This window comes from Sus scrofa, unplaced genomic scaffold (genome assembly GCF_000003025.6).
Source record: "Sus scrofa isolate TJ Tabasco breed Duroc unplaced genomic scaffold, Sscrofa11.1 Contig1563, whole genome shotgun sequence".
NCBI classification, from domain to species: domain Eukaryota; kingdom Metazoa; phylum Chordata; class Mammalia; order Artiodactyla; family Suidae; genus Sus; species Sus scrofa.
The window spans coordinates 1,691-29,688 of NW_018084910.1; the positions used below are offsets into that span (position 1 = coordinate 1,691).

The 27,998-nt window shown below is 53.2% G+C and overlaps 2 protein-coding genes across 2 annotated transcripts; both read left to right on the forward strand.

Moving 5' to 3' along the window:
* LOC110258210 lies at nucleotides 1-12,073 on the forward strand. Its single transcript, XM_021081400.1, has 7 exons — nucleotides 1-32; nucleotides 531-624; nucleotides 1,192-1,194; nucleotides 5,231-5,301; nucleotides 5,754-5,778; nucleotides 9,876-9,946; nucleotides 10,454-12,073. The coding sequence occupies exons 2-7, from the start codon at nucleotides 531-533 to the stop codon at nucleotides 10,937-10,939; spliced, it is 750 nt and encodes a 249-aa protein (XP_020937059.1). The 5' UTR covers nucleotides 1-32; the 3' UTR covers nucleotides 10,940-12,073.
* On the forward strand, nucleotides 11,678-27,428 carry LOC110258212. The gene is made up of 21 exons (XM_021081401.1): nucleotides 11,678-11,691; nucleotides 12,073-12,142; nucleotides 12,611-12,635; nucleotides 13,324-13,394; nucleotides 13,900-13,996; nucleotides 15,531-15,601; nucleotides 16,073-16,097; nucleotides 16,787-16,857; nucleotides 17,366-17,462; nucleotides 18,998-19,068; nucleotides 19,540-19,564; nucleotides 20,254-20,324; nucleotides 20,828-20,924; nucleotides 22,460-22,530; nucleotides 23,002-23,026; nucleotides 23,715-23,785; nucleotides 24,288-24,384; nucleotides 25,920-25,990; nucleotides 26,463-26,487; nucleotides 27,177-27,246; nucleotides 27,422-27,428. The coding sequence occupies exons 1-21, from the start codon at nucleotides 11,678-11,680 to the stop codon at nucleotides 27,426-27,428; spliced, it is 1,242 nt and encodes a 413-aa protein (XP_020937060.1).
* The last annotated feature ends 570 nt before the right edge of the window (nucleotides 27,429-27,998 follow it).

Genomic DNA, 27,998 nt, shown 5'->3' on the forward strand with positions numbered 1-27,998 from the left:
GTGCTCAGAAAGTTGTTCCACCTTCCACCAAGGTAAGGGCTTTTCACTTCTCTGAGGAAAAGAAAAAGCAAAAAAAAAAAAAAAAAAAATATATATATATATATATATATGCTTCATTCCCTAGCTTTTCAATCAAATTCAACTCTGAAAGTCCAATCCGTGGATACTTAGGGTTTTCCTGGTTGGGTGACTGTTGACTGATTGTCTGTCCCAGTGAATGACTGATTTAAAAAGGACCTTTAAAAGCGGACAGCAGTATTTTGTATGTGTAAGTGTGTCGGGAGCATGGTTAGTAGCAGAGACTCGCCCTCCTTGAAGGAGACTTTGGCAGCTGTGGTCAGAGTGCACGTAAGAGTTTTCCAGGAAATTCGAAGGCTTTCTCCAAGATGACCTCTGTGTTTTTCCTTTGGGACCTGGGACTAAAGGAATTTTACATTTGGGTTTTCTGTGGACAGACAGACATGAAAAACCTTTGAGTCTGTAGAGCGCGGAGGCTTAGATGCTGTCACTAAGAATGTGCTTTTCTCTAGATGCTGGATGAGGAGGACACTGACAAAGACGGGATGAGTTTGGAGGTCGACACTCCAGTGACGAACCATCGGGGTGACGACGACGATGACGAAGGTGGGTCTTCCTTGCTGCATTGGTTGGGGAGGCACCAGATCCGGGGTTCCTTTTGGGAAAGGGTTGCTCCCAGCTCATTCCCAGCCATAGTGATGCCAAGGTGTACACGCCCTGGACACAAGTCTGCCCTGTAGATGGTGCTTTGTGGCAAGATAGGAGCCCGGAAGCGAGGTCCACACGTGAGCACGTGTGGTGAGCGTGTGTTCCCCAGAACCTCTTGCCTGTTTCCGCCGCAGAGAGACGCGTCAGCTTCGTGGAGGACAAAGGCCACCCCCTCTGCAGAGCTTCTCTGCGTTCATGCATTCCCTTGACCACCGCTGCTCCCAAGTTGGCTCAATGTCCCCGTTGCTCAGGTGGAGAGGGTGCCCAAGCCCTTGACCTCCTACGTGGAAAAGCCAAAGGGGACCCAGGCCGGGTTCCCATGGGTTGCTCTGGACCCCTGACCTGTGCCTCTCCCTCAGCAGGAGTCCTCAGTCATGGAGCCCTGAGGGCGAGGGCCCCTGTCCCCCGTCCATGGTTGGGTGTAGCAGGGACTCCAGAGGTCCTGTAACACCTGCCCATCTCTAGAAGGTGGGCGGTCGGCGCTGGTGTCTTTGCTTCAACTTGGCCAAAAGAGATCGGGCTCGGGGTGTGTTTTCTCGTGTTGGATGGTGTCACGTCAAGGCTTCCAACTGACCACCCTAGGTGGCACACACCGGGGCTGTTGCACATAAGAGCTCAGCGTGAAACCCCATCGTCAGCCTGGTGTCCAGCACCAGGGTACAGAAGCGTCTGCAGCGCTGGGCGAGGAGGAGTCAGTGCTGAGTCTTTGCGTCTCTCCGTGACGAACTGTCCCAACTCGTTGTAAGGCTCCTATGAGTGTGGGTAGCCTTTCACTCAGGGACATGCACGCCTCATGTGGCCAGGGAGACGGGGAGAACAAGCAGGATGTGACTGAACGTGGCTGTTTTTGAGGGTAGGGTTTCCGTAGCGTCACGTCGTCTGTACTTGATTTCTTTGCGACAAGTAGGGTGGCAAATACAGTTACCGGTATGCTTTCCTGGAATCGAAATTAGCCCTCCAGGACAGTTGAAAGTTTTAATCAACGGCAATGTCTTAGGAAGATGCAGCGAGTGCAGTAAAAACAACGGTGACTCTTGGGGCGCAGATGATCTGGGAAGAAGTCCAGCAGACCCTGGCCATTTAGCAGACATTTCAGACGGGCAGGAGATGTCTGGGTCCCTACGCTCCCAAGAGAGCTTGCACTTGCGTGTCATTGCCCATCGATGAGGTCCCCTTTGCTAGAAAACCACAGCTCTGGTTTCCTGTCTTGCCTGCCCTTCTCCTTTGCGTTCCTTCCTGCACCAAAGGGCTGGCCCAGCAGCAGCTCAGTGCGCACTACCAGCCACGCACATCCATTCACTGGCTCCCACGTCGTCCTCATCAGGAAAAACTCCCAGCGGGATTCCTGAGCGTCACGCCCAGTGTCCTGACAGTTCCTCTGTGTGCCTCCAGATCTCCCCGAGATAGGCTGGATGACGTGCCTGCGGTGAGGGTGCGGACGGCCTCCATTCGCTCCGCGGGTAAGTTGGGTTTTAGTCTGAGCTCGCAGTGTTGCTCTATTTCCCCTTCGTGGACATTAAGTTATGACAGCCTGAGCCTGCACGTTCCAGACCATGTGGACGGTTCCGAGGGTTGGGACTCCATGTCAGGCGCGTCTGTTGCCAACTCCCGATGCCTGCTTCCGCAGGGCAATGCGATAACACACCTGTCCCACCTGCAGAGGACAGAGCTCCTTCTCCAGAAGCATCTTTTCCTCGAGGGAAAGAGTTCTGTCATCTCCAACTGACATGGCCTTGGACATCCCGTCGTCTAGGACAAGTTCTTGCCTTTTCCCCGAGGAGGTTTGCTCTGCCTTTGCTGGGTTCTCTGGACTCCACCGCTGTTGTGCATCGGGGTTTCTGCTGTCACCAAGTGAAGGAAAGACCTGTGCAAATAGGTGGCCTTGTGGTCTGATCCTCATGGCACTTTCTCCTCTTGTCATTGCAGGTGGCCTTCATGGTGAACAAAACACGTATGTATGCTGGAAGCACTCATCTGGGGGAGGGCCCTTAGAAGGTGAGGCAGGTGGCGCAGTCTTGCTGGTTTATTTATTTGTTTTAATTGTTGTTTCCCCAGGGCAGGTTTTGTTTTTTCCCTTTCTTCCGGCCGTAGGGCATGGTGACCCGGTTACACATACATGCACACGTTCTATTTTCGCACATTATCATGCTCCATCATAAGTGACTGGACATAGCTCCCCAGGGCTACACAGCAGGCTCTCACTGCCCATCCATTCCAAAGGCAAGAGTTTGTATCTATTAACCCCAAGCTCCCCAGCCGCCCCAGTCCCTCCCCTCCCCTCCCCTCTCCCCCTTGGCAACCACAAGTCTCTTCTCCAAGTCCATGATTTTCTTTTCTGTGGAAAGGTTCATCTGTGCCTCATGTTAGACGCCAGATACTTGCTGTTTTGGTGTGGGGCCGGAGTGTTTGCAGTTTTGTCCTTGGAGTTAGGTAGCAGGTTGCTGATGGAAAGTGACTTACAGGTAAAGTCACGGGCCAGGTACTGTAGTCCCAGGAACAAGCCGTGTTACCATTAGTCGATGGAGGTTTGTGTGCAAGGGACTAGGGGGTGTGTATGGGAAACGGCTGGTAGGATTCTGAGTGTGTCAAAATCCTGAGCCTTCCTCTGACCTCCTCCCAGATGACCCGAGTACCCGAGGCGGAAGGTGTCCGGCATCAGTGCTCAGAAAGTTGTTCCACCTTCCACCAAGGTAAGGGCTTTTCACTTCTCTGAGGAAAAAGAAAAAGCAAAAAAAAAAAAAATATATATATATATATATATATATATGGCTTCATTCCCTAGCTTTTCAATCAAATTCAACTCTGAAAGTCCAAATCCGTGGATACTTAGGTTTCCTGGTTGGTGACTGTTGACTGATTGTCTGTCCCAGTGAATGACTGATTTAAAAAAGGACCTTTAAAAGCGGACAGCAGTAGTTTTGTATGTGTAAGTGTGGTCGGGAGCATGGTAGTAGCAGAGACTCGCCCTCCTTGAAGGAGACTTTGGCAGCTGTGGGTCAGAGTGCACGTAAGAGTTTTTCCAGGAAAATTCGAAGGCTTTCTCCAAGATGACCTCTGTGTTTTCCTTTGGGACCTGGGACTAAAGGAATTTTACATTTGGTTTCTGTGGACAGACAGACAATGAAAACCTTTGAGTCTGTAGAGCGCGGGAGGCTTAGATGCTGTCACTAAGAATGTGCTTTCTCTAGATGCTGGATGAGAGAGACACTGACAAAGACGGGATGAGTTTGGAGGTCGACACTCCTGACGAACCATCGGGGTGACGACGACGATGACGAAGAAGGTGGTCTTCCTTGCTGGCATTGGTTGGGGAGGCACCAGATCCGGGTTCCTTTTGGGAAAGAGGTTGCTCCCAGCTCATTCCCAGCCATAGTGATGCCCAAGGTGTACACGCCCTGGACACAAGTCTGCCCTGTAGATGGTGCTTTGTGGCAAGATAGGAGGCCCGGGAAGCGAGGTCCACACGTGAGCACGTGGTGTGAGCGTGTGGTTCCCCAGAACCTCTTGCCTGTTTCCGCCGCAGAGAGACGCGTCAGCTTCGTGGAGGACAAAGGCCACCCCCTCTGCAGAGCTTCTCTGCGTTCATGCATTCTCCCTTGACCACCGCTGCTCCCAAGTTGGCTCAATGTCCCGTTGCTCAGGTGGAGAGGTGCCCAAGCCCTTGACCTCCTACGTGGAAAAGCCAAAGGGGGACTGTCTCAGTCACAGGCTTCCGACTGACACCCTAGGTGCCCAACTCAGGGCTGGTGCACATAAGAGCTCAGCGTAGACCGCATCGTCAGCCTGGTGTCCAGCCCAGGGACAGAACGTCTGCAGCCCTGGCGAGGAGGAGTCATGCTGAGTCTTTGCGTCTCTCCGGACACTGTCCAACTTTTAAGGCTCCTTGTGTAGCCTTTCACTCAGGACATGCAGCCTCATGTGGCCAGGGAGACGGGGGAGAACAAGCAGGATGTGACTGAACGTGGCTGTTTGAGGGTAGGTTTCCGTAGGTCACGTCGTCTGTACTTATTTTCTTTGCGACAAGTAGGGTGGCAATACAGTTACGGTATGCTTTCCTGGAATCGAAAATTAGCCCTCCAGACAGTTGAAAGTTTTAATCAACGGCAATGTCTTAGGGAAGATGCAGCGGTGCAGTAAAAACACGGTGACTCTTGGGGCGCAGATGATCTGGGAAGAAGTCCAGCAGACCCTGGCCATTTAGCAGACATTTCAGACGGGCAGGAGATGTCTGGGTCCCTACGCCCAAGAGAGCTTGCACTTGCGTGTCATTGCCCATCGATGAGGGTCCCCTTTGCTAGAAACCACAGCTCTGGTTTCTGTCTTGCCTGCCTTCTCCTTTGCGTTCCTTCCTGCACCAAAGGGGTGGCCCAGCAGCAGCTCAGTGCGCACTTACCAGCCACGCACATCCATTCACTGGCTCCCCACGTCGTCCTATCAGGAAAAACTCCCAGCGGGATTCCTGAGCGTCACGCCAGTGTCCTGACAGTTCCTCTGTGTGCTCCAGATCTCCCCGAGATAGTGCTGGATGACGTGCCTGCGGTGAGGGTGGCGGGACGGCCTCCATTCGCTCCGCGGGTAAGTGGGTTTTTAGTCTGAGCTGCAGTGTTGCTCTATTCCCCTTCTGGACATTAAGTTATGACAGCCTGAGCTGCACGTTCCAGACCATGTGGACGGTTCCGAGGTTGGGACTCCATGTCAGGCGCGTCTGTTGCCAACTCCCGATGCCTGCTTCCGCAGGGCAATGCGATAACAACACCTGTCCCACCTGCAGAGGACAGAGCTCCTTCTCCAGAGCATCTTTTCCTCGAGGGAAGAGTTCTGTCATCTCCAACTGACATGCCTTGGACATCCCGTCGTCTAGGACAAGTTCTTGCCTTTCTCCCGAGGAGGGTTTGCTCTGCCTTTGCTGGGTCTCTGGACTCCACCGCTGTTGTGCATCGGGGTTCTGCTGTCACAATGAAGGAAGACCTGTGCAATAGGTGCTTGTGGTCTGATCCTCATGGCACTTTCTCCTCTTGTCATTGCAGGTGGCCTTCATGGTGAACAAAACACGTATGTATGCTGGAAGCACTCATCTGGGGGAGGGGCCCCTTAGAAGGTGAGGCAGGTGGCGCAGTCTTGCTGGGTTTATTTATTTGTTTTTAATTGTTGTTTCCCCAGGGCAGGTTTTGTTTTTTCCCCTTTCTTCCGGCCGTAGGGCATGGTGACCCGGTTACACATACATGCACAGTTCTATTTTCGCACATTATCATGCTCCATCATAAGTGACTGGACATAGCTCCCAGGCTACACAGCAGGCTCTCACTGCCCATCCATTCCAAAGCAAGAGTTTGTATCTATTAACCCCAAGCTCCCCAGCCGCCCCAGTCCCTCCCCCTCCCCCTCCCTCTCCCCTTGGCAACCACAAGTCTCTTCTCCAAGTCCATGATTTCTTTTCTGTGGAAAGGTTCATCTGTGCCTCATGTTAGACGCCAGATAATCTTGCTGGTTTTGGTGTGGAGGCCGGAGGTTTGCAGTTTTGTCCTTGGAGTTAGGGTAGCAGGTTTGCTGATGGAAAGTGACTTACAGTAAAGTCACGGGCCAGGACTGTATCCCAGGAACAAGCCGTGTTACCATTAGTCGATGGAGGTTTGTGTGCAAGGGACTAGGGGGTGTGTTGGGAAACGGCTGGTAGGATTCTGAGTGTGTCAAAATCTGAGCCTTCCTCTGACCTCCTCCCAATACCCCGAGTACCCGAGGCGGAGGTGTCCGGCATCAGTGCTCAGAGTGTTCCACTTCCCAAGGTAAGGGCTTTTCACTTCTCTGAGGAAAAAGAAAAAGCAAAAAAAAAAAAATATATATATATATATATATGGCTTCATTCCCTAGCTTTTCAATCAAATTCAACTCTGAAAGTCAATCCGTGGATACTTAGGGTTTTCCTGGTTGGGTGACTGTGACTGATTGTCTGTCCCAGTGAATGACTGATTTAAAAAAGGACCTTTAAAAGCGGACAGCAGTAGTTTTGTATGTGTAAGTGTGGTCGGGAGCATGGTTAGTAGCAGAGACTCGCCCTCCTTGAAGGAGACTTTGGCAGCTGTGGGTCAGAGTGCACGTAAGAGTTTTTCCAGGAAAATTCGAAGGCTTTCTCCAAGATGACCTCTGTGTTTTCCTTTGGACCTGGGACTAAAGGAATTTTACATTTGGGTTTTCTGTGGACAGACAGACAATGAAAAACCTTTGAGTCTGTAGAGCGCGGAGGCTTAGATGCTGTCACTAAGAATGTGCTTTTCTCTAGATGCTGGATGAGGAGGACACTGACAAAGACGGGATGAGTTTGGAGGTCGACACTCCAGTGACGAACCATCGGGGTGACGACGACGATGACGAAGAAGGTGGGTCTTCCTTGCTGGCATTGGTTGGGGAGGCACCAGATCCGGGGTTCCTTTTGGAAAGAGGGTTGCTCCCAGCTCATTCCCAGCCATAGTGATGCCCAAGGTGTACACGCCCTGGACACAAGTCTGCCCTGTAGATGGTGCTTTGTGGCAAGATAGGAGGCCCGGGAAGCGAGGTCCACACGTGAGCACGTGTGGTGTGAGCGTGTGGTTCCCCAGAACCTCTGCCTGTTTCCGCCGCAGAGAGACGCGTCAGCTTCGTGGAGGACAAAGGCCACCCCTCTGCAGAGCTTCTCTGCGTTCATGCATTCTCCCTTGACCACCGCTGCTCCCAAGTTGGCTCAATGTCCCCGTTGCTCAGGTGGAGAGGGTGCCCAAGCCCTTGACCTCCTACGTGGAAAAGCCAAAGGGGGACCCAGGCCGGGTTCCCCATGGGGTTGCTCTGGACCCCTGACCTGTGCCTCTCCCTCAGCAGGGAGTCCTCAGTCATGGAGCCCTGAGGGGCGAGGGCCCCTGTCCCCCGTCCATGGTTGGGTGTAGCAGGGACTCCAGAGGTCCTGTAACACCTGCCCATCTCTAGAAGGTGGGCGGTCGGCGCTGGTGTCTTTGCTTCAACTTGGCCAAAAGAGATCGGGCTCGGGGTGTGTTTTCTCGTGTTGGATGGTGTCACGTCAAGGCTTCCAACTGACCACCCTAGGTGGCACACACCCGGGGCTGTTGCACATAAGAGCTCAGCGTGAAACCCCATCGTCAGCCTGGTGTCCAGCACCAGGGTACAGAAGCGTCTGCAGCCCTGGGCGAGGAGGAGTCAGTGCTGAGTCTTTGCGTCTCTCCGTGACGAACTGTCCCAACTCGTTGTAAGGCTCCTATGAGTGTGGGTAGCCTTTCACTCAGGGGACATGCACGCCTCATGTGGCCCAGGGAGACGGGGGAGAACAAGCAGGATGTGACTGAACGTGGCTGTTTTTGAGGGTAGGGTTTCCGTAGCGTCACGTCGTCTGTACTTGATTTTCTTTGCGACAAGTAGGGTGGCAAATACAGTTACCGGTATGCTTTCCTGGAATCGAAATTAGCCCTCCAGGACAGTTGAAAGTTTTAATCAACGGCAATGTCTTAGGGAAGATGCAGCGAGTGCAGTAAAAACAACGGTGACTCTTGGGGCGCAGATGATCTGGGAAGAAGTCCAGCAGACCCTGGCCATTTAGCAGACATTTCAGACGGGCAGGAGATGTCTGGGTCCCTACGCTCCCAAGAGAGCTTGCACTTGCGTGTCATTGCCCATCGATGAGGGTCCCCTTTGCTAGAAAACCACAGCTCTGGTTTCCTGTCTTGCCTGCCCTTCTCCTTTGCGTTCCTTCCTGCACCAAAGGGGCTGGCCCAGCAGCAGCTCAGTGCGCACTTACCAGCCACGCACATCCATTCACTGGCTCCCCACGTCGTCCTCATCAGGAAAAACTCCCAGCGGGATTCCTGAGCGTCACGCCCAGTGTCCTGACAGTTCCTCTGTGTGCCTCCAGATCTCCCCGAGATAGTGCTGGATGACGTGCCTGCGGTGAGGGTGGCGGGACGGCCTCCATTCGCTCCGCGGGTAAGTTGGGTTTTTAGTCTGAGCTCGCAGTGTTGCTCTATTTCCCCTTCCGTGGACATTAAGTTATGACAGCCTGAGCCTGCACGTTCCAGACCATGTGGACGGTTCCGAGGGTTGGGACTCCATGTCAGGCGCGTCTGTTGCCAACTCCCGATGCCTGCTTCCGCAGGGCAATGCGATAACAACACCTGTCCCAACCTGCAGAGGACAGAGCTCCTTCTCCAGAAGCATCTTTTCCTCGAGGGAAAGAGTTCTGTCATCTCCAACTGACATGGCCTTGGACATCCCGTCGTCTAGGACAAGTTCTTGCCTTTCTCCCCGAGGAGGGTTTGCTCTGCCTTTGCTGGGTTCTCTGGACTCCACCGCTGTTGTGCATCGGGGTTTCTGCTGTCACCAAGTGAAGGAAAGACCTGTGCAAATAGGTGGCCTTGTGGTCTGATCCTCATGGCACTTTCTCCTCTTGTCATTGCAGGTGGCCTTCATGGTGAACAAAACACGTATGTATGCTGGAAGCACTCATCTGGGGGGAGGGGCCCCTTAGAAGGTGAGGCAGGTGGCGCAGTCTTGCTGGGTTTATTTATTTGTTTTTAATTGTTGTTTCCCCAGGGCAGGTTTTGTTTTTTTCCCCTTTCTTCCGGCCGTAGGGCATGGTGACCCGGTTACACATACATGCACACGTTCTATTTTCGCACATTATCATGCTCCATCATAAGTGACTGGACATAGCTCCCCAGGGCTACACAGCAGGCTCTCACTGCCCATCCATTCCAAAGGCAAGAGTTTGTATCTATTAACCCCAAGCTCCCCAGCCGCCCCAGTCCCTCCCCCTCCCCCTCCCCTCTCCCCCTTGGCAACCACAAGTCTCTTCTCCAAGTCCATGATTTTCTTTTCTGTGGAAAGGTTCATCTGTGCCTCATGTTAGACGCCAGATACATTCTTGCTGGTTTTGGTGTGGAGGGCCGGAGTGTTTGCAGTTTTGTCCTTGGAGTTAGGGTAGCAGGTTTGCTGATGGAAAGTGACTTACAGGTAAAGTCACGGGGCCAGGTACTGTAGTCCCAGGAACAAGCCGTGTTACCATTAGTCGATGGAGGTTTGTGTGCAAGGGACTAGGGGGGTGTGTATGGGAAACGGCTGGTAGGATTCTGAGTGTGTCAAAATCCTGAGCCTTCCTCTGACCCTCCTCCCAGATGACCCCGAGTACCCGAGGCGGAAGGTGTCCGGCATCAGTGCTCAGAAAGTTGTTCCACCTTCCACCAAGGTAAGGGCTTTTCACTTCTCTGAGGAAAAAGAAAAAGCAAAAAAAAAAAAAAAAATATATATATATATATATATATGGCTTCATTCCCTAGCTTTTCAATCAAATTCAACTCTGAAAGTCCAAATCCGTGGATACTTAGGGTTTTCCTGGGTTGGGTGACTGTTGACTGATTGTCTGTCCCAGTGAATGACTGATTTAAAAAAGGACCTTTAAAAGCGGACAGCAGTAGTTTTGTATGTGTAAGTGTGGTCGGGAGCATGGTTAGTAGCAGAGACTCGCCCTCCTTGAAGGAGACTTTGGCAGCTGTGGGTCAGAGTGCACGTAAGAGTTTTTCCAGGAAAATTCGAAGGCTTTCTCCAAGATGACCTCTGTGTTTTTCCTTTGGGACCTGGGACTAAAGGAATTTTACATTTGGGTTTTCTGTGGACAGACAGACAATGAAAAACCTTTGAGTCTGTAGAGCGCGGGAGGCTTAGATGCTGTCACTAAGAATGTGCTTTTCTCTAGATGCTGGATGAGGAGGACACTGACAAAGACGGGATGAGTTTGGAGGTCGACACTCCAGTGACGAACCATCGGGGTGACGACGACGATGACGAAGAAGGTGGGTCTTCCTTGCTGGCATTGGTTGGGGAGGCACCAGATCCGGGGTTCCTTTTGGGAAAGAGGGTTGCTCCCAGCTCATTCCCAGCCATAGTGATGCCCAAGGTGTACACGCCCTGGACACAAGTCTGCCCTGTAGATGGTGCTTTGTGGCAAGATAGGAGGCCCGGGAAGCGAGGTCCACACGTGAGCACGTGTGGTGTGAGCGTGTGGTTCCCCAGAACCTCTTGCCTGTTTCCGCCGCAGAGAGACGCGTCAGCTTCGTGGAGGACAAAGGCCACCCCCTCTGCAGAGCTTCTCTGCGTTCATGCATTCTCCCTTGACCACCGCTGCTCCCAAGTTGGCTCAATGTCCCCGTTGCTCAGGTGGAGAGGGTGCCCAAGCCCTTGACCTCCTACGTGGAAAAGCCAAAGGGGGACCCAGGCCGGGTTCCCCATGGGGTTGCTCTGGACCCCTGACCTGTGCCTCTCCCTCAGCAGGGAGTCCTCAGTCATGGAGCCCTGAGGGGCGAGGGCCCCTGTCCCCCGTCCATGGTTGGGTGTAGCAGGGACTCCAGAGGTCCTGTAACACCTGCCCATCTCTAGAAGGTGGGCGGTCGGCGCTGGTGTCTTTGCTTCAACTTGGCCAAAAGAGATCGGGCTCGGGGGTGTGTTTTCTCGTGTTGGATGGTGTCACGTCAAGGCTTCCAACTGACCACCCTAGGTGGCACACACCCGGGGGCTGTTGCACATAAGAGCTCAGCGTGAAACCCCATCGTCAGCCTGGTGTCCAGCACCAGGGTACAGAAGCGTCTGCAGCCCTGGGCGAGGAGGAGTCAGTGCTGAGTCTTTGCGTCTCTCCGTGACGAACTGTCCCAACTCGTTGTAAGGCTCCTATGAGTGTGGGTAGCCTTTCACTCAGGGGACATGCACGCCTCATGTGGCACAGGGAGACGGGGGAGAACAAGCAGGATGTGACTGAACGTGGCTGTTTTTGAGGGTAGGGTTTCCGTAGCGTCACGTCGTCTGTACTTGATTTTCTTTGCGACAAGTAGGGTGGCAAATACAGTTACCGGTATGCTTTCCTGGAATCGAAATTAGCCCTCCAGGACAGTTGAAAGTTTTAATCAACGGCAATGTCTTAGGGAAGATGCAGCGAGTGCAGTAAAAACAACGGTGACTCTTGGGGCGCAGATGATCTGGGAAGAAGTCCAGCAGACCCTGGCCATTTAGCAGACATTTCAGACGGGCAGGAGATGTCTGGGTCCCTACGCTCCCAAGAGAGCTTGCACTTGCGTGTCATTGCCCATCGATGAGGGTCCCCTTTGCTAGAAAACCACAGCTCTGGTTTCCTGTCTTGCCTGCCCTTCTCCTTTGCGTTCCTTCCTGCACCAAAGGGGCTGGCCCAGCAGCAGCTCAGTGCGCACTTACCAGCCACGCACATCCATTCACTGGCTCCCCACGTCGTCCTCATCAGGAAAAACTCCCAGCGGGATTCCTGAGCGTCACGCCCAGTGTCCTGACAGTTCCTCTGTGTGCCTCCAGATCTCCCGAGATAGTGCTGGATGACGTGCCTGCGGTGAGGGTGGCGGGACGGCCTCCATTCGCTCCGCGGGTAAGTTGGGTTTTTAGTCTGAGCTCGCAGTGTTGCTCTATTTCCCCTCGTGGACATTAAGTTATGACAGCCTGAGCCTGCACGTTCCAGACCATGTGGACGGTTCCGAGGGTTGGGACTCCATGTCAGGCGCGTCTGTTGCCAACTCCCGATGCCTGCTTCCGCAGGGCAATGCGATAACAACACCTGTCCCACCTGCAGAGGACAGAGCTCCTTCTCCAGAAGCATCTTTTCCTCGAGGGAAAGAGTTCTGTCATCTCCAACTGACATGGCCTTGGACATCCCGTCGTCTAGGACAAGTTCTTGCCTTTCTCCCGAGGAGGGTTTGCTCTGCCTTTGCTGGGTTCTCTGGACTCCACCGCTGTTGTGCATCGGGGTTTCTGCTGTCACCAAGTGAAGGAAAGACCTGTGCAAATAGGTGGCCTTGTGGTCTGATCCTCATGGCACTTTCTCCTCTTGTCATTGCAGGTGGCCTTCATGGTGAACAAAACACGTATGTATGCTGGAAGCACTCATCTGGGGGAGGGGCCCCTTAGAAGGTGAGGCAGGTGGCGCAGTCTTGCTGGGTTTATTTATTTGTTTTTAATTGTTGTTTCCCCAGGGCAGGTTTTGTTTTTTTCCCCTTTCTTCCGGCCGTAGGGCATGGTGACCCGGTTACACATACATGCACACGTTCTATTTTCGCACATTATCATGCTCCATCATAAGTGACTGGACATAGCTCCCCAGGGCTACACAGCAGGCTCTCACTGCCCATCCATTCCAAAGGCAAGAGTTTGTATCTATTAACCCCAAGCTCCCCAGCCGCCCCAGTCCCTCCCCCTCCCCCTCCCCTCTCCCCTTGGCAACCACAAGTCTCTTCTCCAAGTCCATGATTTTCTTTTCTGTGGAAAGGTTCATCTGTGCCTCATGTTAGACGCCAGATACATTCTTGCTGGTTTTGGTGTGGAGGGCCGGAGTGTTTGCAGTTTTGTCCTTGGAGTTAGGGTAGCAGGTTTGCTGATGGAAAGTGACTTACAGGTAAAGTCACGGGGCCAGGTACTGTAGTCCCAGGAACAAGCCGTGTTACCATTAGTCGATGGAGGTTTGTGTGCAAGGGACTAGGGGGGTGTGTATGGGAAACGGCTGGTAGGATTCTGAGTGTGTCAAAATCCTGAGCCTTCCTCTGACCCTCCTCCCAGATGACCCCGAGTACCCGAGGCGGAAGGTGTCCGGCATCAGTGCTCAGAAAGTTGTTCCACCTTCCACCAAGGTAAGGGCTTTTCACTTCTCTGAGGAAAAAGAAAAAGCAAAAAAAAAAAAAAAAATATATATATATATATATATGGCTTCATTCCCTAGCTTTTCAATCAAATTCAACTCTGAAAGTCCAAATCCGTGGATACTTAGGGTTTTCCTGGGTTGGGTGACTGTTGACTGATTGTCTGTCCCAGTGAATGACTGATTTAAAAAAGGACCTTTAAAAGCGGACAGCAGTAGTTTTGTATGTGTAAGTGTGGTCGGGAGCATGGTTAGTAGCAGAGACTCGCCCTCCTTGAAGGAGACTTTGGCAGCTGTGGGTCAGAGTGCACGTAAGAGTTTTTCCAGGAAAATTCGAAGGCTTTCTCCAAGATGACCTCTGTGTTTTTCCTTTGGGACCTGGGACTAAAGGAATTTTACATTTGGGTTTTCTGTGGACAGACAGACAATGAAAAACCTTTGAGTCTGTAGAGCGCGGGAGGCTTAGATGCTGTCACTAAGAATGTGCTTTTCTCTAGATGCTGGATGAGGAGGACACTGACAAAGACGGGATGAGTTTGGAGGTCGACACTCCAGTGACGAACCATCGGGGTGACGACGACGATGACGAAGAAGGTGGGTCTTCCTTGCTGGCATTGGTTGGGGAGGCACCAGATCCGGGGTTCCTTTTGGGAAAGAGGGTTGCTCCCAGCTCATTCCCAGCCATAGTGATGCCCAAGGTGTACACGCCCTGGACACAAGTCTGCCCTGTAGATGGTGCTTTGTGGCAAGATAGGAGGCCCGGGAAGCGAGGTCCACACGTGAGCACGTGTGGTGTGAGCGTGTGGTTCCCCAGAACCTCTTGCCTGTTTCCGCCGCAGAGAGACGCGTCAGCTTCGTGGAGGACAAAGGCCACCCCCTCTGCAGAGCTTCTCTGCGTTCATGCATTCTCCCTTGACCACCGCTGCTCCCAAGTTGGCTCAATGTCCCCGTTGCTCAGGTGGAGAGGGTGCGAGCCAGGTGGCCCAAGCCCTTGACCTCCTACGTGGAAAAGCCAAAGGGGGACCCAGGCCGGGTTCCCCATGGGGTTGCTCTGGACCCCTGACCTGTGCCTCTCCCTCAGCAGGGAGTCCTCAGTCATGGAGCCCTGAGGGGCGAGGGCCCCTGTCCCCCGTCCATGGTTGGGTGTAGCAGGGACTCCAGAGGTCCTGTAACACCTGCCCATCTCTAGAAGGTGGGCGGTCGGCGCTGGTGTCTTTGCTTCAACTTGGCCAAAAGAGATCGGGCTCGGGGGTGTGTTTTCTCGTGTTGGATGGTGTCACGTCAAGGCTTCCAACTGACCACCCTAGGTGGCACACACCCGGGGGCTGTTGCACATAAGAGCTCAGCGTGAAACCCCATCGTCAGCCTGGTGTCCAGCACCAGGGTACAGAAGCGTCTGCAGCGCTGGGCGAGGAGGAGTCAGTGCTGAGTCTTTGCGTCTCTCCGTGACGAACTGTCCCAACTCGTTGTAAGGCTCCTATGAGTGTGGGTAGCCTTTCACTCAGGGGACATGCACGCCTCATGTGGCACAGGGAGACGGGGGAGAACAAGCAGGATGTGACTGAACGTGGCTGTTTTTGAGGGTAGGGTTTCCGTAGCGTCACGTCGTCTGTACTTGATTTTCTTTGCGACAAGTAGGGTGGCAAATACAGTTACCGGTATGCTTTCCTGGAATCGAAATTAGCCCTCCAGGACAGTTGAAAGTTTTAATCAACGGCAATGTCTTAGGGAAGATGCAGCGAGTGCAGTAAAAACAACGGTGACTCTTGGGGCGCAGATGATCTGGGAAGAAGTCCAGCAGACCCTGGCCATTTAGCAGACATTTCAGACGGGCAGGAGATGTCTGGGTCCCTACGCTCCCAAGAGAGCTTGCACTTGCGTGTCATTGCCCATCGATGAGGGTCCCCTTTGCTAGAAAACCACAGCTCTGGTTTCCTGTCTTGCCTGCCCTTCTCCTTTGCGTTCCTTCCTGCACCAAAGGGGCTGGCCCAGCAGCAGCTCAGTGCGCACTTACCAGCCACGCACATCCATTCACTGGCTCCCCACGTCGTCCTCATCAGGAAAAACTCCCAGCGGGATTCCTGAGCGTCACGCCCAGTGTCCTGACAGTTCCTCTGTGTGCCTCCAGATCTCCCCGAGATAGTGCTGGATGACGTGCCTGCGGTGAGGGTGGCGGGACGGCCTCCATTCGCTCCGCGGGTAAGTTGGGTTTTTAGTCTGAGCTCGCAGTGTTGCTCTATTTCCCCTCCGTGGACATTAAGTTATGACAGCCTGAGCCTGCACGTTCCAGACCATGTGGACGGTTCCGAGGGTTGGGACTCCATGTCAGGCGCGTCTGTTGCCAACTCCCGATGCCTGCTTCCGCAGGGCAATGCGATAACAACACCTGTCCCAGCCTGCAGAGGACAGAGCTCCTTCTCCAGAAGCATCTTTTCCTCGAGGGAAAGAGTTCTGTCATCTCCAACTGACATGGCCTTGGACATCCCGTCGTCTAGGACAAGTTCTTGCCTTTGTCCCCGAGGAGGGTTTGCTCTGCCTTTGCTGGGTTCTCTGGACTCCACCGCTGTTGTGCATCGGGGTTTCTGCTGTCACCAAGTGAAGGAAAGACCTGTGCAAATAGGTGGCCTTGTGGTCTGATCCTCATGGCACTTTCTCCTCTTGTCATTGCAGGTGGCCTTCATGGTGAACAAAACACGTATGTATGCTGGAAGCACTCATCTGGGGGAGGGGCCCCTTAGAAGGTGAGGCAGGTGGCGCAGTCTTGCTGGGTTTATTTATTTGTTTTTAATTGTTGTTTCCCCAGGGCAGGTTTTGTTTTTTTCCCCTTTCTTCCGGCCGTAGGGCATGGTGACCCGGTTACACATACATGCACACGTTCTATTTTCGCACATTATCATGCTCCATCATAAGTGACTGGACATAGCTCCCCAGGGCTACACAGCAGGCTCTCACTGCCCATCCATTCCAAAGGCAAGAGTTTGTATCTATTAACCCCAAGCTCCCCAGCCGCCCCAGTCCCTCCCCCTCCCCCTCCCCTCTCCCCCTTGGCAACCACAAGTCTCTTCTCCAAGTCCATGATTTTCTTTTCTGTGGAAAGGTTCATCTGTGCCTCATGTTAGACGCCAGATACATTCTTGCTGGTTTTGGTGTGGAGGGCCGGAGTGTTTGCAGTTTTGTCCTTGGAGTTAGGGTAGCAGGTTTGCTGATGGAAAGTGACTTACAGGTAAAGTCACGGGGCCAGGTACTGTAGTCCCAGGAACAAGCCGTGTTACCATTAGTCGATGGAGGTTTGTGTGCAAGGGACTAGGGGGGTGTGTATGGGAAACGGCTGGTAGGATTCTGAGTGTGTCAAAATCCTGAGCCTTCCTCTGACCCTCCTCCCAGATGACCCCGAGTACCCGAGGCGGAAGGTGTCCGGCATCAGTGCTCAGAAAGTTGTTCCACCTTCCACCAAGGTAAGGGCTTTTCACTTCTCTGAGGAAAAAGAAAAAGCAAAAAAAAAAAAAAAAAATATATATATATATATATATATGGCTTCATTCCCTAGCTTTTCAATCAAATTCAACTCTGAAAGTCCAAATCCGTGGATACTTAGGGTTTTCCTGGGTTGGGTGACTGTTGACTGATTGTCTGTCCCAGTGAATGACTGATTTAAAAAAGGACCTTTAAAAGCGGACAGCAGTAGTTTTGTATGTGTAAGTGTGGTCGGGAGCATGGTTAGTAGCAGAGACTCGCCCTCCTTGAAGGAGACTTTGGCAGCTGTGGGTCAGAGTGCACGTAAGAGTTTTTCCAGGAAAATTCGAAGGCTTTCTCCAAGATGACCTCTGTGTTTTTCCTTTGGGACCTGGGACTAAAGGAATTTTACATTTGGGTTTTCTGTGGACAGACAGACAATGAAAAACCTTTGAGTCTGTAGAGCGCGGGAGGCTTAGATGCTGTCACTAAGAATGTGCTTTTCTCTAGATGCTGGATGAGGAGGACACTGACAAAGACGGGATGAGTTTGGAGGTCGACACTCCAGTGACGAACCATCGGGGTGACGACGACGATGACGAAGAAGGTGGGTCTTCCTTGCTGGCATTGGTTGGGGAGGCACCAGATCCGGGGTTCCTTTTGGGAAAGAGGGTTGCTCCCAGCTCATTCCCAGCCATAGTGATGCCCAAGGTGTACACGCCCTGGACACAAGTCTGCCCTGTAGATGGTGCTTTGTGGCAAGATAGGAGGCCCGGGAAGCGAGGTCCACACGTGAGCACGTGTGGTGTGAGCGTGTGGTTCCCCAGAACCTCTTGCCTGTTTCCGCCGCAGAGAGACGCGTCAGCTTCGTGGAGGACAAAGGCCACCCCCTCTGCAGAGCTTCTCTGCGTTCATGCATTCTCCCTTGACCACCGCTGCTCCCAAGTTGGCTCAATGTCCCCGTTGCTCAGGTGGAGAGGGTGCCGAGCCAGGTGGCCCAAGCCCTTGACCTCCTACGTGGAAAAGCCAAAGGGGGACCCAGGCCGGGTTCCCCATGGGGTTGCTCTGGACCCCTGACCTGTGCCTCTCCCTCAGCAGGGAGTCCTCAGTCATGGAGCCCTGAGGGGCGAGGGCCCCTGTCCCCCGTCCATGGTTGGGTGTAGCAGGGACTCCAGAGGTCCTGTAACACCTGCCCATCTCTAGAAGGTGGGCGGTCGGCGCTGGTGTCTTTGCTTCAACTTGGCCAAAAGAGATCGGGCTCGGGGGTGTGTTTTCTCGTGTTGGATGGTGTCACGTCAAGGCTTCCAACTGACCACCCTAGGTGGCACACACCCGGGGGCTGTTGCACATAAGAGCTCAGCGTGAAACCCCATCGTCAGCCTGGTGTCCAGCACCAGGGTACAGAAGCGTCTGCAGCGCTGGGCGAGGAGGAGTCAGTGCTGAGTCTTTGCGTCTCTCCGTGACGAACTGTCCCAACTCGTTGTAAGGCTCCTATGAGTGTGGGTAGCCTTTCACTCAGGGGACATGCACGCCTCATGTGGCACAGGGAGACGGGGGAGAACAAGCAGGATGTGACTGAACGTGGCTGTTTTTGAGGGTAGGGTTTCCGTAGCGTCACGTCGTCTGTACTTGATTTTCTTTGCGACAAGTAGGGTGGCAAATACAGTTACCGGTATGCTTTCCTGGAATCGAAATTAGCCCTCCAGGACAGTTGAAAGTTTTAATCAACGGCAATGTCTTAGGGAAGATGCAGCGAGTGCAGTAAAAACAACGGTGACTCTTGGGGCGCAGATGATCTGGGAAGAAGTCCAGCAGACCCTGGCCATTTAGCAGACATTTCAGACGGGCAGGAGATGTCTGGGTCCCTACGCTCCCAAGAGAGCTTGCACTTGCGTGTCATTGCCCATCGATGAGGGTCCCCTTTGCTAGAAAACCACAGCTCTGGTTTCCTGTCTTGCCTGCCCTTCTCCTTTGCGTTCCTTCCTGCACCAAAGGGGCTGGCCCAGCAGCAGCTCAGTGCGCACTTACCAGCCACGCACATCCATTCACTGGCTCCCCACGTCGTCCTCATCAGGAAAAACTCCCAGCGGGATTCCTGAGCGTCACGCCCAGTGTCCTGACAGTTCCTCTGTGTGCCTCCAGATCTCCCCGAGATAGTGCTGGATGACGTGCCTGCGGTGAGGGTGGCGGGACGGCCTCCATTCGCTCCGCGGGTAAGTTGGGTTTTTAGTCTGAGCTCGCAGTGTTGCTCTATTTCCCCTCCGTGGACATTAAGTTATGACAGCCTGAGCCTGCACGTTCCAGACCATGTGGACGGTTCCGAGGGTTGGGACTCCATGTCAGGCGCGTCTGTTGCCAACTCCCGATGCCTGCTTCCGCAGGGCAATGCGATAACAACACCTGTCCCAGCCTGCAGAGGACAGAGCTCCTTCTCCAGAAGCATCTTTTCCTCGAGGGAAAGAGTTCTGTCATCTCCAACTGACATGGCCTTGGACATCCCGTCGTCTAGGACAAGTTCTTGCCTTTGTCCCCGAGGAGGGTTTGCTCTGCCTTTGCTGGGTTCTCTGGACTCCACCGCTGTTGTGCATCGGGGTTTCTGCTGTCACCAAGTGAAGGAAAGACCTGTGCAAATAGGTGGCCTTGTGGTCTGATCCTCATGGCACTTTCTCCTCTTGTCATTGCAGGTGGCCTTCATGGTGAACAAAACACGTATGTATGCTGGAAGCACTCATCTGGGGGAGGGGCCCCTTAGAAGGTGAGGCAGGTGGCGCAGTCTTGCTGGGTTTATTTATTTGTTTTTAATTGTTGTTTCCCCAGGGCAGGTTTTGTTTTTTTCCCCTTTCTTCCGGCCGTAGGGCATGGTGACCCGGTTACACATACATGCACACGTTCTATTTTCGCACATTATCATGCTCCATCATAAGTGACTGGACATAGCTCCCCAGGGCTACACAGCAGGCTCTCACTGCCCATCCATTCCAAAGGCAAGAGTTTGTATCTATTAACCCCAAGCTCCCCAGCCGCCCCAGTCCCTCCCCCTCCCCCTCCCCTCTCCCCCTTGGCAACCACAAGTCTCTTCTCCAAGTCCATGATTTTCTTTTCTGTGGAAAGGTTCATCTGTGCCTCATGTTAGACGCCAGATACATTCTTGCTGGTTTTGGTGTGGAGGGCCGGAGTGTTTGCAGTTTTGTCCTTGGAGTTAGGGTAGCAGGTTTGCTGATGGAAAGTGACTTACAGGTAAAGTCACGGGGCCAGGTACTGTAGTCCCAGGAACAAGCCGTGTTACCATTAGTCGATGGAGGTTTGTGTGCAAGGGACTAGGGGGGTGTGTATGGGAAACGGCTGGTAGGATTCTGAGTGTGTCAAAATCCTGAGCCTTCCTCTGACCCTCCTCCCAGATGACCCCGAGTACCCGAGGCGGAAGGTGTCCGGCATCAGTGCTCAGAAAGTTGTTCCACCTTCCACCAAGGTAAGGGCTTTTCACTTCTCTGAGGAAAAAGAAAAAGCAAAAAAAAAAAAAAAAATATATATATATATATATGGCTTCATTCCCTAGCTTTTCAATCAAATTCAACTCTGAAAGTCCAAATCCGTGGATACTTAGGGTTTTCCTGGGTTGGGTGACTGTTGACTGATTGTCTGTCCCAGTGAATGACTGATTTAAAAAAGGACCTTTAAAAGCGGACAGCAGTAGTTTTGTATGTGTAAGTGTGGTCGGGAGCATGGTTAGTAGCAGAGACTCGCCCTCCTTGAAGGAGACTTTGGCAGCTGTGGGTCAGAGTGCACGTAAGAGTTTTTCCAGGAAAATTCGAAGGCTTTCTCCAAGATGACCTCTGTGTTTTTCCTTTGGGACCTGGGACTAAAGGAATTTTACATTTGGGTTTTCTGTGGACAGACAGACAATGAAAAACCTTTGAGTCTGTAGAGCGCGGGAGGCTTAGATGCTGTCACTAAGAATGTGCTTTTCTCTAGATGCTGGATGAGGAGGACACTGACAAAGACGGGATGAGTTTGGAGGTCGACACTCCAGTGACGAACCATCGGGGTGACGACGACGATGACGAAGAAGGTGGGTCTTCCTTGCTGGCATTGGTTGGGGAGGCACCAGATCCGGGGTTCCTTTTGGGAAAGAGGGTTGCTCCCAGCTCATTCCCAGCCATAGTGATGCCCAAGGTGTACACGCCCTGGACACAAGTCTGCCCTGTAGATGGTGCTTTGTGGCAAGATAGGAGGCCCGGGAAGCGAGGTCCACACGTGAGCACGTGTGGTGTGAGCGTGTGGTTCCCCAGAACCTCTTGCCTGTTTCCGCCGCAGAGAGACGCGTCAGCTTCGTGGAGGACAAAGGCCACCCCCTCTGCAGAGCTTCTCTGCGTTCATGCATTCTCCCTTGACCACCGCTGCTCCCAAGTTGGCTCAATGTCCCCGTTGCTCAGGTGGAGAGGGTGCCGAGCCAGGTGGCCCAAGCCCTTGACCTCCTACGTGGAAAAGCCAAAGGGGGACCCAGGCCGGGTTCCCCATGGGGTTGCTCTGGACCCCTGACCTGTGCCTCTCCCTCAGCAGGGAGTCCTCAGTCATGGAGCCCTGAGGGGCGAGGGCCCCTGTCCCCCGTCCATGGTTGGGTGTAGCAGGGACTCCAGAGGTCCTGTAACACCTGCCCATCTCTAGAAGGTGGGCGGTCGGCGCTGGTGTCTTTGCTTCAACTTGGCCAAAAGAGATCGGGCTCGGGGGTGTGTTTTCTCGTGTTGGATGGTGTCACGTCAAGGCTTCCAACTGACCACCCTAGGTGGCACACACCCGGGGGCTGTTGCACATAAGAGCTCAGCGTGAAACCCCATCGTCAGCCTGGTGTCCAGCACCAGGGTACAGAAGCGTCTGCAGCGCTGGGCGAGGAGGAGTCAGTGCTGAGTCTTTGCGTCTCTCCGTGACGAACTGTCCCAACTCGTTGTAAGGCTCCTATGAGTGTGGGTAGCCTTTCACTCAGGGGACATGCACGCCTCATGTGGCACAGGGAGACGGGGGAGAACAAGCAGGATGTGACTGAACGTGGCTGTTTTTGAGGGTAGGGTTTCCGTAGCGTCACGTCGTCTGTACTTGATTTTCTTTGCGACAAGTAGGGTGGCAAATACAGTTACCGGTATGCTTTCCTGGAATCGAAATTAGCCCTCCAGGACAGTTGAAAGTTTTAATCAACGGCAATGTCTTAGGGAAGATGCAGCGAGTGCAGTAAAAACAACGGTGACTCTTGGGGCGCAGATGATCTGGGAAGAAGTCCAGCAGACCCTGGCCATTTAGCAGACATTTCAGACGGGCAGGAGATGTCTGGGTCCCTACGCTCCCAAGAGAGCTTGCACTTGCGTGTCATTGCCCATCGATGAGGGTCCCCTTTGCTAGAAAACCACAGCTCTGGTTTCCTGTCTTGCCTGCCCTTCTCCTTTGCGTTCCTTCCTGCACCAAAGGGGCTGGCCCAGCAGCAGCTCAGTGCGCACTTACCAGCCACGCACATCCATTCACTGGCTCCCCACGTCGTCCTCATCAGGAAAAACTCCCAGCGGGATTCCTGAGCGTCACGCCCAGTGTCCTGACAGTTCCTCTGTGTGCCTCCAGATCTCCCCGAGATAGTGCTGGATGACGTGCCTGCGGTGAGGGTGGCGGGACGGCCTCCATTCGCTCCGCGGGTAAGTTGGGTTTTTAGTCTGAGCTCGCAGTGTTGCTCTATTTCCCCTCCGTGGACATTAAGTTATGACAGCCTGAGCCTGCACGTTCCAGACCATGTGGACGGTTCCGAGGGTTGGGACTCCATGTCAGGCGCGTCTGTTGCCAACTCCCGATGCCTGCTTCCGCAGGGCAATGCGATAACAACACCTGTCCCAGCCTGCAGAGGACAGAGCTCCTTCTCCAGAAGCATCTTTTCCTCGAGGGAAAGAGTTCTGTCATCTCCAACTGACATGGCCTTGGACATCCCGTCGTCTAGGACAAGTTCTTGCCTTTGTCCCCGAGGAGGGTTTGCTCTGCCTTTGCTGGGTTCTCTGGACTCCACCGCTGTTGTGCATCGGGGTTTCTGCTGTCACCAAGTGAAGGAAAGACCTGTGCAAATAGGTGGCCTTGTGGTCTGATCCTCATGGCACTTTCTCCTCTTGTCATTGCAGGTGGCCTTCATGGTGAACAAAACACGTATGTATGCTGGAAGCACTCATCTGGGGGAGGGGCCCCTTAGAAGGTGAGGCAGGTGGCGCAGTCTTGCTGGGTTTATTTATTTGTTTTTAATTGTTGTTTCCCCAGGGCAGGTTTTGTTTTTTTCCCCTTTCTTCCGGCCGTAGGGCATGGTGACCCGGTTACACATACATGCACACGTTCTATTTTCGCACATTATCATGCTCCATCATAAGTGACTGGACATAGCTCCCCAGGGCTACACAGCAGGCTCTCACTGCCCATCCATTCCAAAGGCAAGAGTTTGTATCTATTAACCCCAAGCTCCCCAGCCGCCCCAGTCCCTCCCCCTCCCCCTCCCCTCTCCCCCTTGGCAACCACAAGTCTCTTCTCCAAGTCCATGATTTTCTTTTCTGTGGAAAGGTTCATCTGTGCCTCATGTTAGACGCCAGATACATTCTTGCTGGTTTTGGTGTGGAGGGCCGGAGTGTTTGCAGTTTTGTCCTTGGAGTTAGGGTAGCAGGTTTGCTGATGGAAAGTGACTTACAGGTAAAGTCACGGGGCCAGGTACTGTAGTCCCAGGAACAAGCCGTGTTACCATTAGTCGATGGAGGTTTGTGTGCAAGGGACTAGGGGGTGTGTATGGGAAACGGCTGGTAGGATTCTGAGTGTGTCAAAATCCTGAGCCTTCCTCTGACCCTCCTCCCAGATGACCCCGAGTACCCGAGGCGGAAGGTGTCCGGCATCAGTGCTCAGAAAGTTGTTCCACCTTCCACCAAGGTAAGGGCTTTTCACTTCTCTGAGGAAAAAGAAAAAGCAAAAAAAAAAAAAAACAAAATATATATATATATGGCTTCATTCCCTAGCTTTTCAATCAAATTCAACTCTGAAAGTCCAAATCCGTGGATACTTAGGGTTTTCCTGGGTTGGGTGACTGTTGACTGATTGTCTGTCCCAGTGAATGACTGATTTAAAAAAGGACCTTTAAAAGCGGACAGCAGTAGTTTTGTATGTGTAAGTGTGGTCGGGAGCATGGTTAGTAGCAGAGACTCGCCCTCCTTGAAGGAGACTTTGGCAGCTGTGGGTCAGAGTGCACGTAAGAGTTTTTCCAGGAAAATTCGAAGGCTTTCTCCAAGATGACCTCTGTGTTTTTCCTTTGGGACCTGGGACTAAAGGAATTTTACATTTGGGTTTTCTGTGGACAGACAGACAATGAAAAACCTTTGAGTCTGTAGAGCGCGGGAGGCTTAGATGCTGTCACTAAGAATGTGCTTTTCTCTAGATGCTGGATGAGGAGGACACTGACAAAGACGGGATGAGTTTGGAGGTCGACACTCCAGTGACGAACCATCGGGGTGACGACGACGATGACGAAGAAGGTGGGTCTTCCTTGCTGGCATTGGTTGGGGAGGCACCAGATCCGGGGTTCCTTTTGGGAAAGAGGGTTGCTCCCAGCTCATTCCCAGCCATAGTGATGCCCAAGGTGTACACGCCCTGGACACAAGTCTGCCCTGTAGATGGTGCTTTGTGGCAAGATAGGAGGCCCGGGAAGCGAGGTCCACACGTGAGCACGTGTGGTGTGAGCGTGTGGTTCCCCAGAACCTCTTGCCTGTTTCCGCCGCAGAGAGACGCGTCAGCTTCGTGGAGGACAAAGGCCACCCCCTCTGCAGAGCTTCTCTGCGTTCATGCATTCTCCCTTGACCACCGCTGCTCCCAAGTTGGCTCAATGTCCCCGTTGCTCAGGTGGAGAGGGTGCCGAGCCAGGTGGCCCAAGCCCTTGACCTCCTACGTGGAAAAGCCAAAGGGGGACCCAGGCCGGGTTCCCCATGGGGTTGCTCTGGACCCCTGACCTGTGCCTCTCCCTCAGCAGGGAGTCCTCAGTCATGGAGCCCTGAGGGGCGAGGGCCCCTGTCCCCCGTCCATGGTTGGGTGTAGCAGGGACTCCAGAGGTCCTGTAACACCTGCCCATCTCTAGAAGGTGGGCGGTCGGCGCTGGTGTCTTTGCTTCAACTTGGCCAAAAGAGATCGGGCTCGGGGGTGTGTTTTCTCGTGTTGGATGGTGTCACGTCAAGGCTTCCAACTGACCACCCTAGGTGGCACACACCCGGGGGCTGTTGCACATAAGAGCTCAGCGTGAAACCCCATCGTCAGCCTGGTGTCCAGCACCAGGGTACAGAAGCGTCTGCAGCGCTGGGCGAGGAGGAGTCAGTGCTGAGTCTTTGCGTCTCTCCGTGACGAACTGTCCCAACTCGTTGTAAGGCTCCTATGAGTGTGGGTAGCCTTTCACTCAGGGGACATGCACGCCTCATGTGGCACAGGGAGACGGGGGAGAACAAGCAGGATGTGACTGAACGTGGCTGTTTTTGAGGGTAGGGTTTCCGTAGCGTCACGTCGTCTGTACTTGATTTTCTTTGCGACAAGTAGGGTGGCAAATACAGTTACCGGTATGCTTTCCTGGAATCGAAATTAGCCCTCCAGGACAGTTGAAAGTTTTAATCAACGGCAATGTCTTAGGGAAGATGCAGCGAGTGCAGTAAAAACAACGGTGACTCTTGGGGCGCAGATGATCTGGGAAGAAGTCCAGCAGACCCTGGCCATTTAGCAGACATTTCAGACGGGCAGGAGATGTCTGGGTCCCTACGCTCCCAAGAGAGCTTGCACTTGCGTGTCATTGCCCATCGATGAGGGTCCCCTTTGCTAGAAAACCACAGCTCTGGTTTCCTGTCTTGCCTGCCCTTCTCCTTTGCGTTCCTTCCTGCACCAAAGGGGCTGGCCCAGCAGCAGCTCAGTGCGCACTTACCAGCCACGCACATCCATTCACTGGCTCCCCACGTCGTCCTCATCAGGAAAAACTCCCAGCGGGATTCCTGAGCGTCACGCCCAGTGTCCTGACAGTTCCTCTGTGTGCCTCCAGATCTCCCCGAGATAGTGCTGGATGACGTGCCTGCGGTGAGGGTGGCGGGACGGCCTCCATTCGCTCCGCGGGTAAGTTGGGTTTTTAGTCTGAGCTCGCAGTGTTGCTCTATTTCCCCTCCGTGGACATTAAGTTATGACAGCCTGAGCCTGCACGTTCCAGACCATGTGGACGGTTCCGAGGGTTGGGACTCCATGTCAGGCGCGTCTGTTGCCAACTCCCGATGCCTGCTTCCGCAGGGCAATGCGATAACAACACCTGTCCCAGCCTGCAGAGGACAGAGCTCCTTCTCCAGAAGCATCTTTTTCCTCGAGGGAAAGAGTTCTGTCATCTCCAACTGACATGGCCTTGGACATCCCGTCGTCTAGGACAAGTTCTTGCCTTTGTCCCCGAGGAGGGTTTGCTCTGCCTTTGCTGGGTTCTCTGGACTCCACCGCTGTTGTGCATCGGGGTTTCTGCTGTCACCAAGTGAAGGAAAGACCTGTGCAAATAGGTGGCCTTGTGGTCTGATCCTCATGGCACTTTCTCCTCTTGTCATTGCAGGTGGCCTTCATGGTGAACAAAACACGTATGTATGCTGGAAGCACTCATCTGGGGGAGGGGCCCCTTAGAAGGTGAGGCAGGTGGCGCAGTCTTGCTGGGTTTATTTATTTGTTTTTAATTGTTGTTTCCCCAGGGCAGGTTTTGTTTTTTTCCCCTTTCTTCCGGCCGTAGGGCATGGTGACCCGGTTACACATACATGCACACGTTCTATTTTCGCACATTATCATGCTCCATCATAAGTGACTGGACATAGCTCCCCAGGGCTACACAGCAGGCTCTCACTGCCCATCCATTCCAAAGGCAAGAGTTTGTATCTATTAACCCCAAGCTCCCCAGCCGCCCCAGTCCCTCCCCCTCCCCCTCCCCTCTCCCCCTTGGCAACCACAAGTCTCTTCTCCAAGTCCATGATTTTCTTTTCTGTGGAAAGGTTCATCTGTGCCTCATGTTAGACGCCAGATACATTCTTGCTGGTTTTGGTGTGGAGGGCCGGAGTGTTTGCAGTTTTGTCCTTGGAGTTAGGGTAGCAGGTTTGCTGATGGAAAGTGACTTACAGGTAAAGTCACGGGGCCAGGTACTGTAGTCCCAGGAACAAGCCGTGTTACCATTAGTCGATGGAGGTTTGTGTGCAAGGGACTAGGGGGGTGTGTATGGGAAACGGCTGGTAGGATTCTGAGTGTGTCAAAATCCTGAGCCTTCCTCTGACCCTCCTCCCAGATGACCCCGAGTACCCGAGCGGAAGGTGTCCGGCATCAGTGCTCAGAAAGTTGTTCCACCTTCCACCAAGGTAAGGGCTTTTCACTTCTCTGAGGAAAAAGAAAAAGCAAAAAAAAAAAAAACAAAATATATATATATGGCTTCATTCCCTAGCTTTTCAATCAAATTCAACTCTGAAAGTCCAAATCCGTGGATACTTAGGGTTTTCCTGGGTTGGGTGACTGTTGACTGATTGTCTGTCCCAGTGAATGACTGATTTAAAAAAGGACCTTTAAAGCGGACAGCAGTAGTTTTGTATGTGTAAGTGTGGTCGGGAGCATGGTTAGTAGCAGAGACTCGCCCTCCTTGAAGGAGACTTTGGCAGCTGTGGGTCAGAGTGCACGTAAGAGTTTTTCCAGGAAAATTCGAAGGCTTTCTCCAAGATGACCTCTGTGTTTTTCCTTTGGGACCTGGGACTAAAGGAATTTTACATTTGGGTTTTCTGTGGACAGACAGACAATGAAAAACCTTTGAGTCTGTAGAGCGCGGGAGGCTTAGATGCTGTCACTAAGAATGTGCTTTTCTCTAGATGCTGGATGAGGAGGACACTGACAAAGACGGGATGAGTTTGGAGGTCGACACTCCAGTGACGAACCATCGGGGTGACGACGACGATGACGAAGAAGGTGGGTCTTCCTTGCTGGCATTGGTTGGGGAGGCACCAGATCCGGGGTTCCTTTTGGGAAAGAGGGTTGCTCCCAGCTCATTCCCAGCCATAGTGATGCCCAAGGTGTACACGCCCTGGACACAAGTCTGCCCTGTAGATGGTGCTTTGTGGCAAGA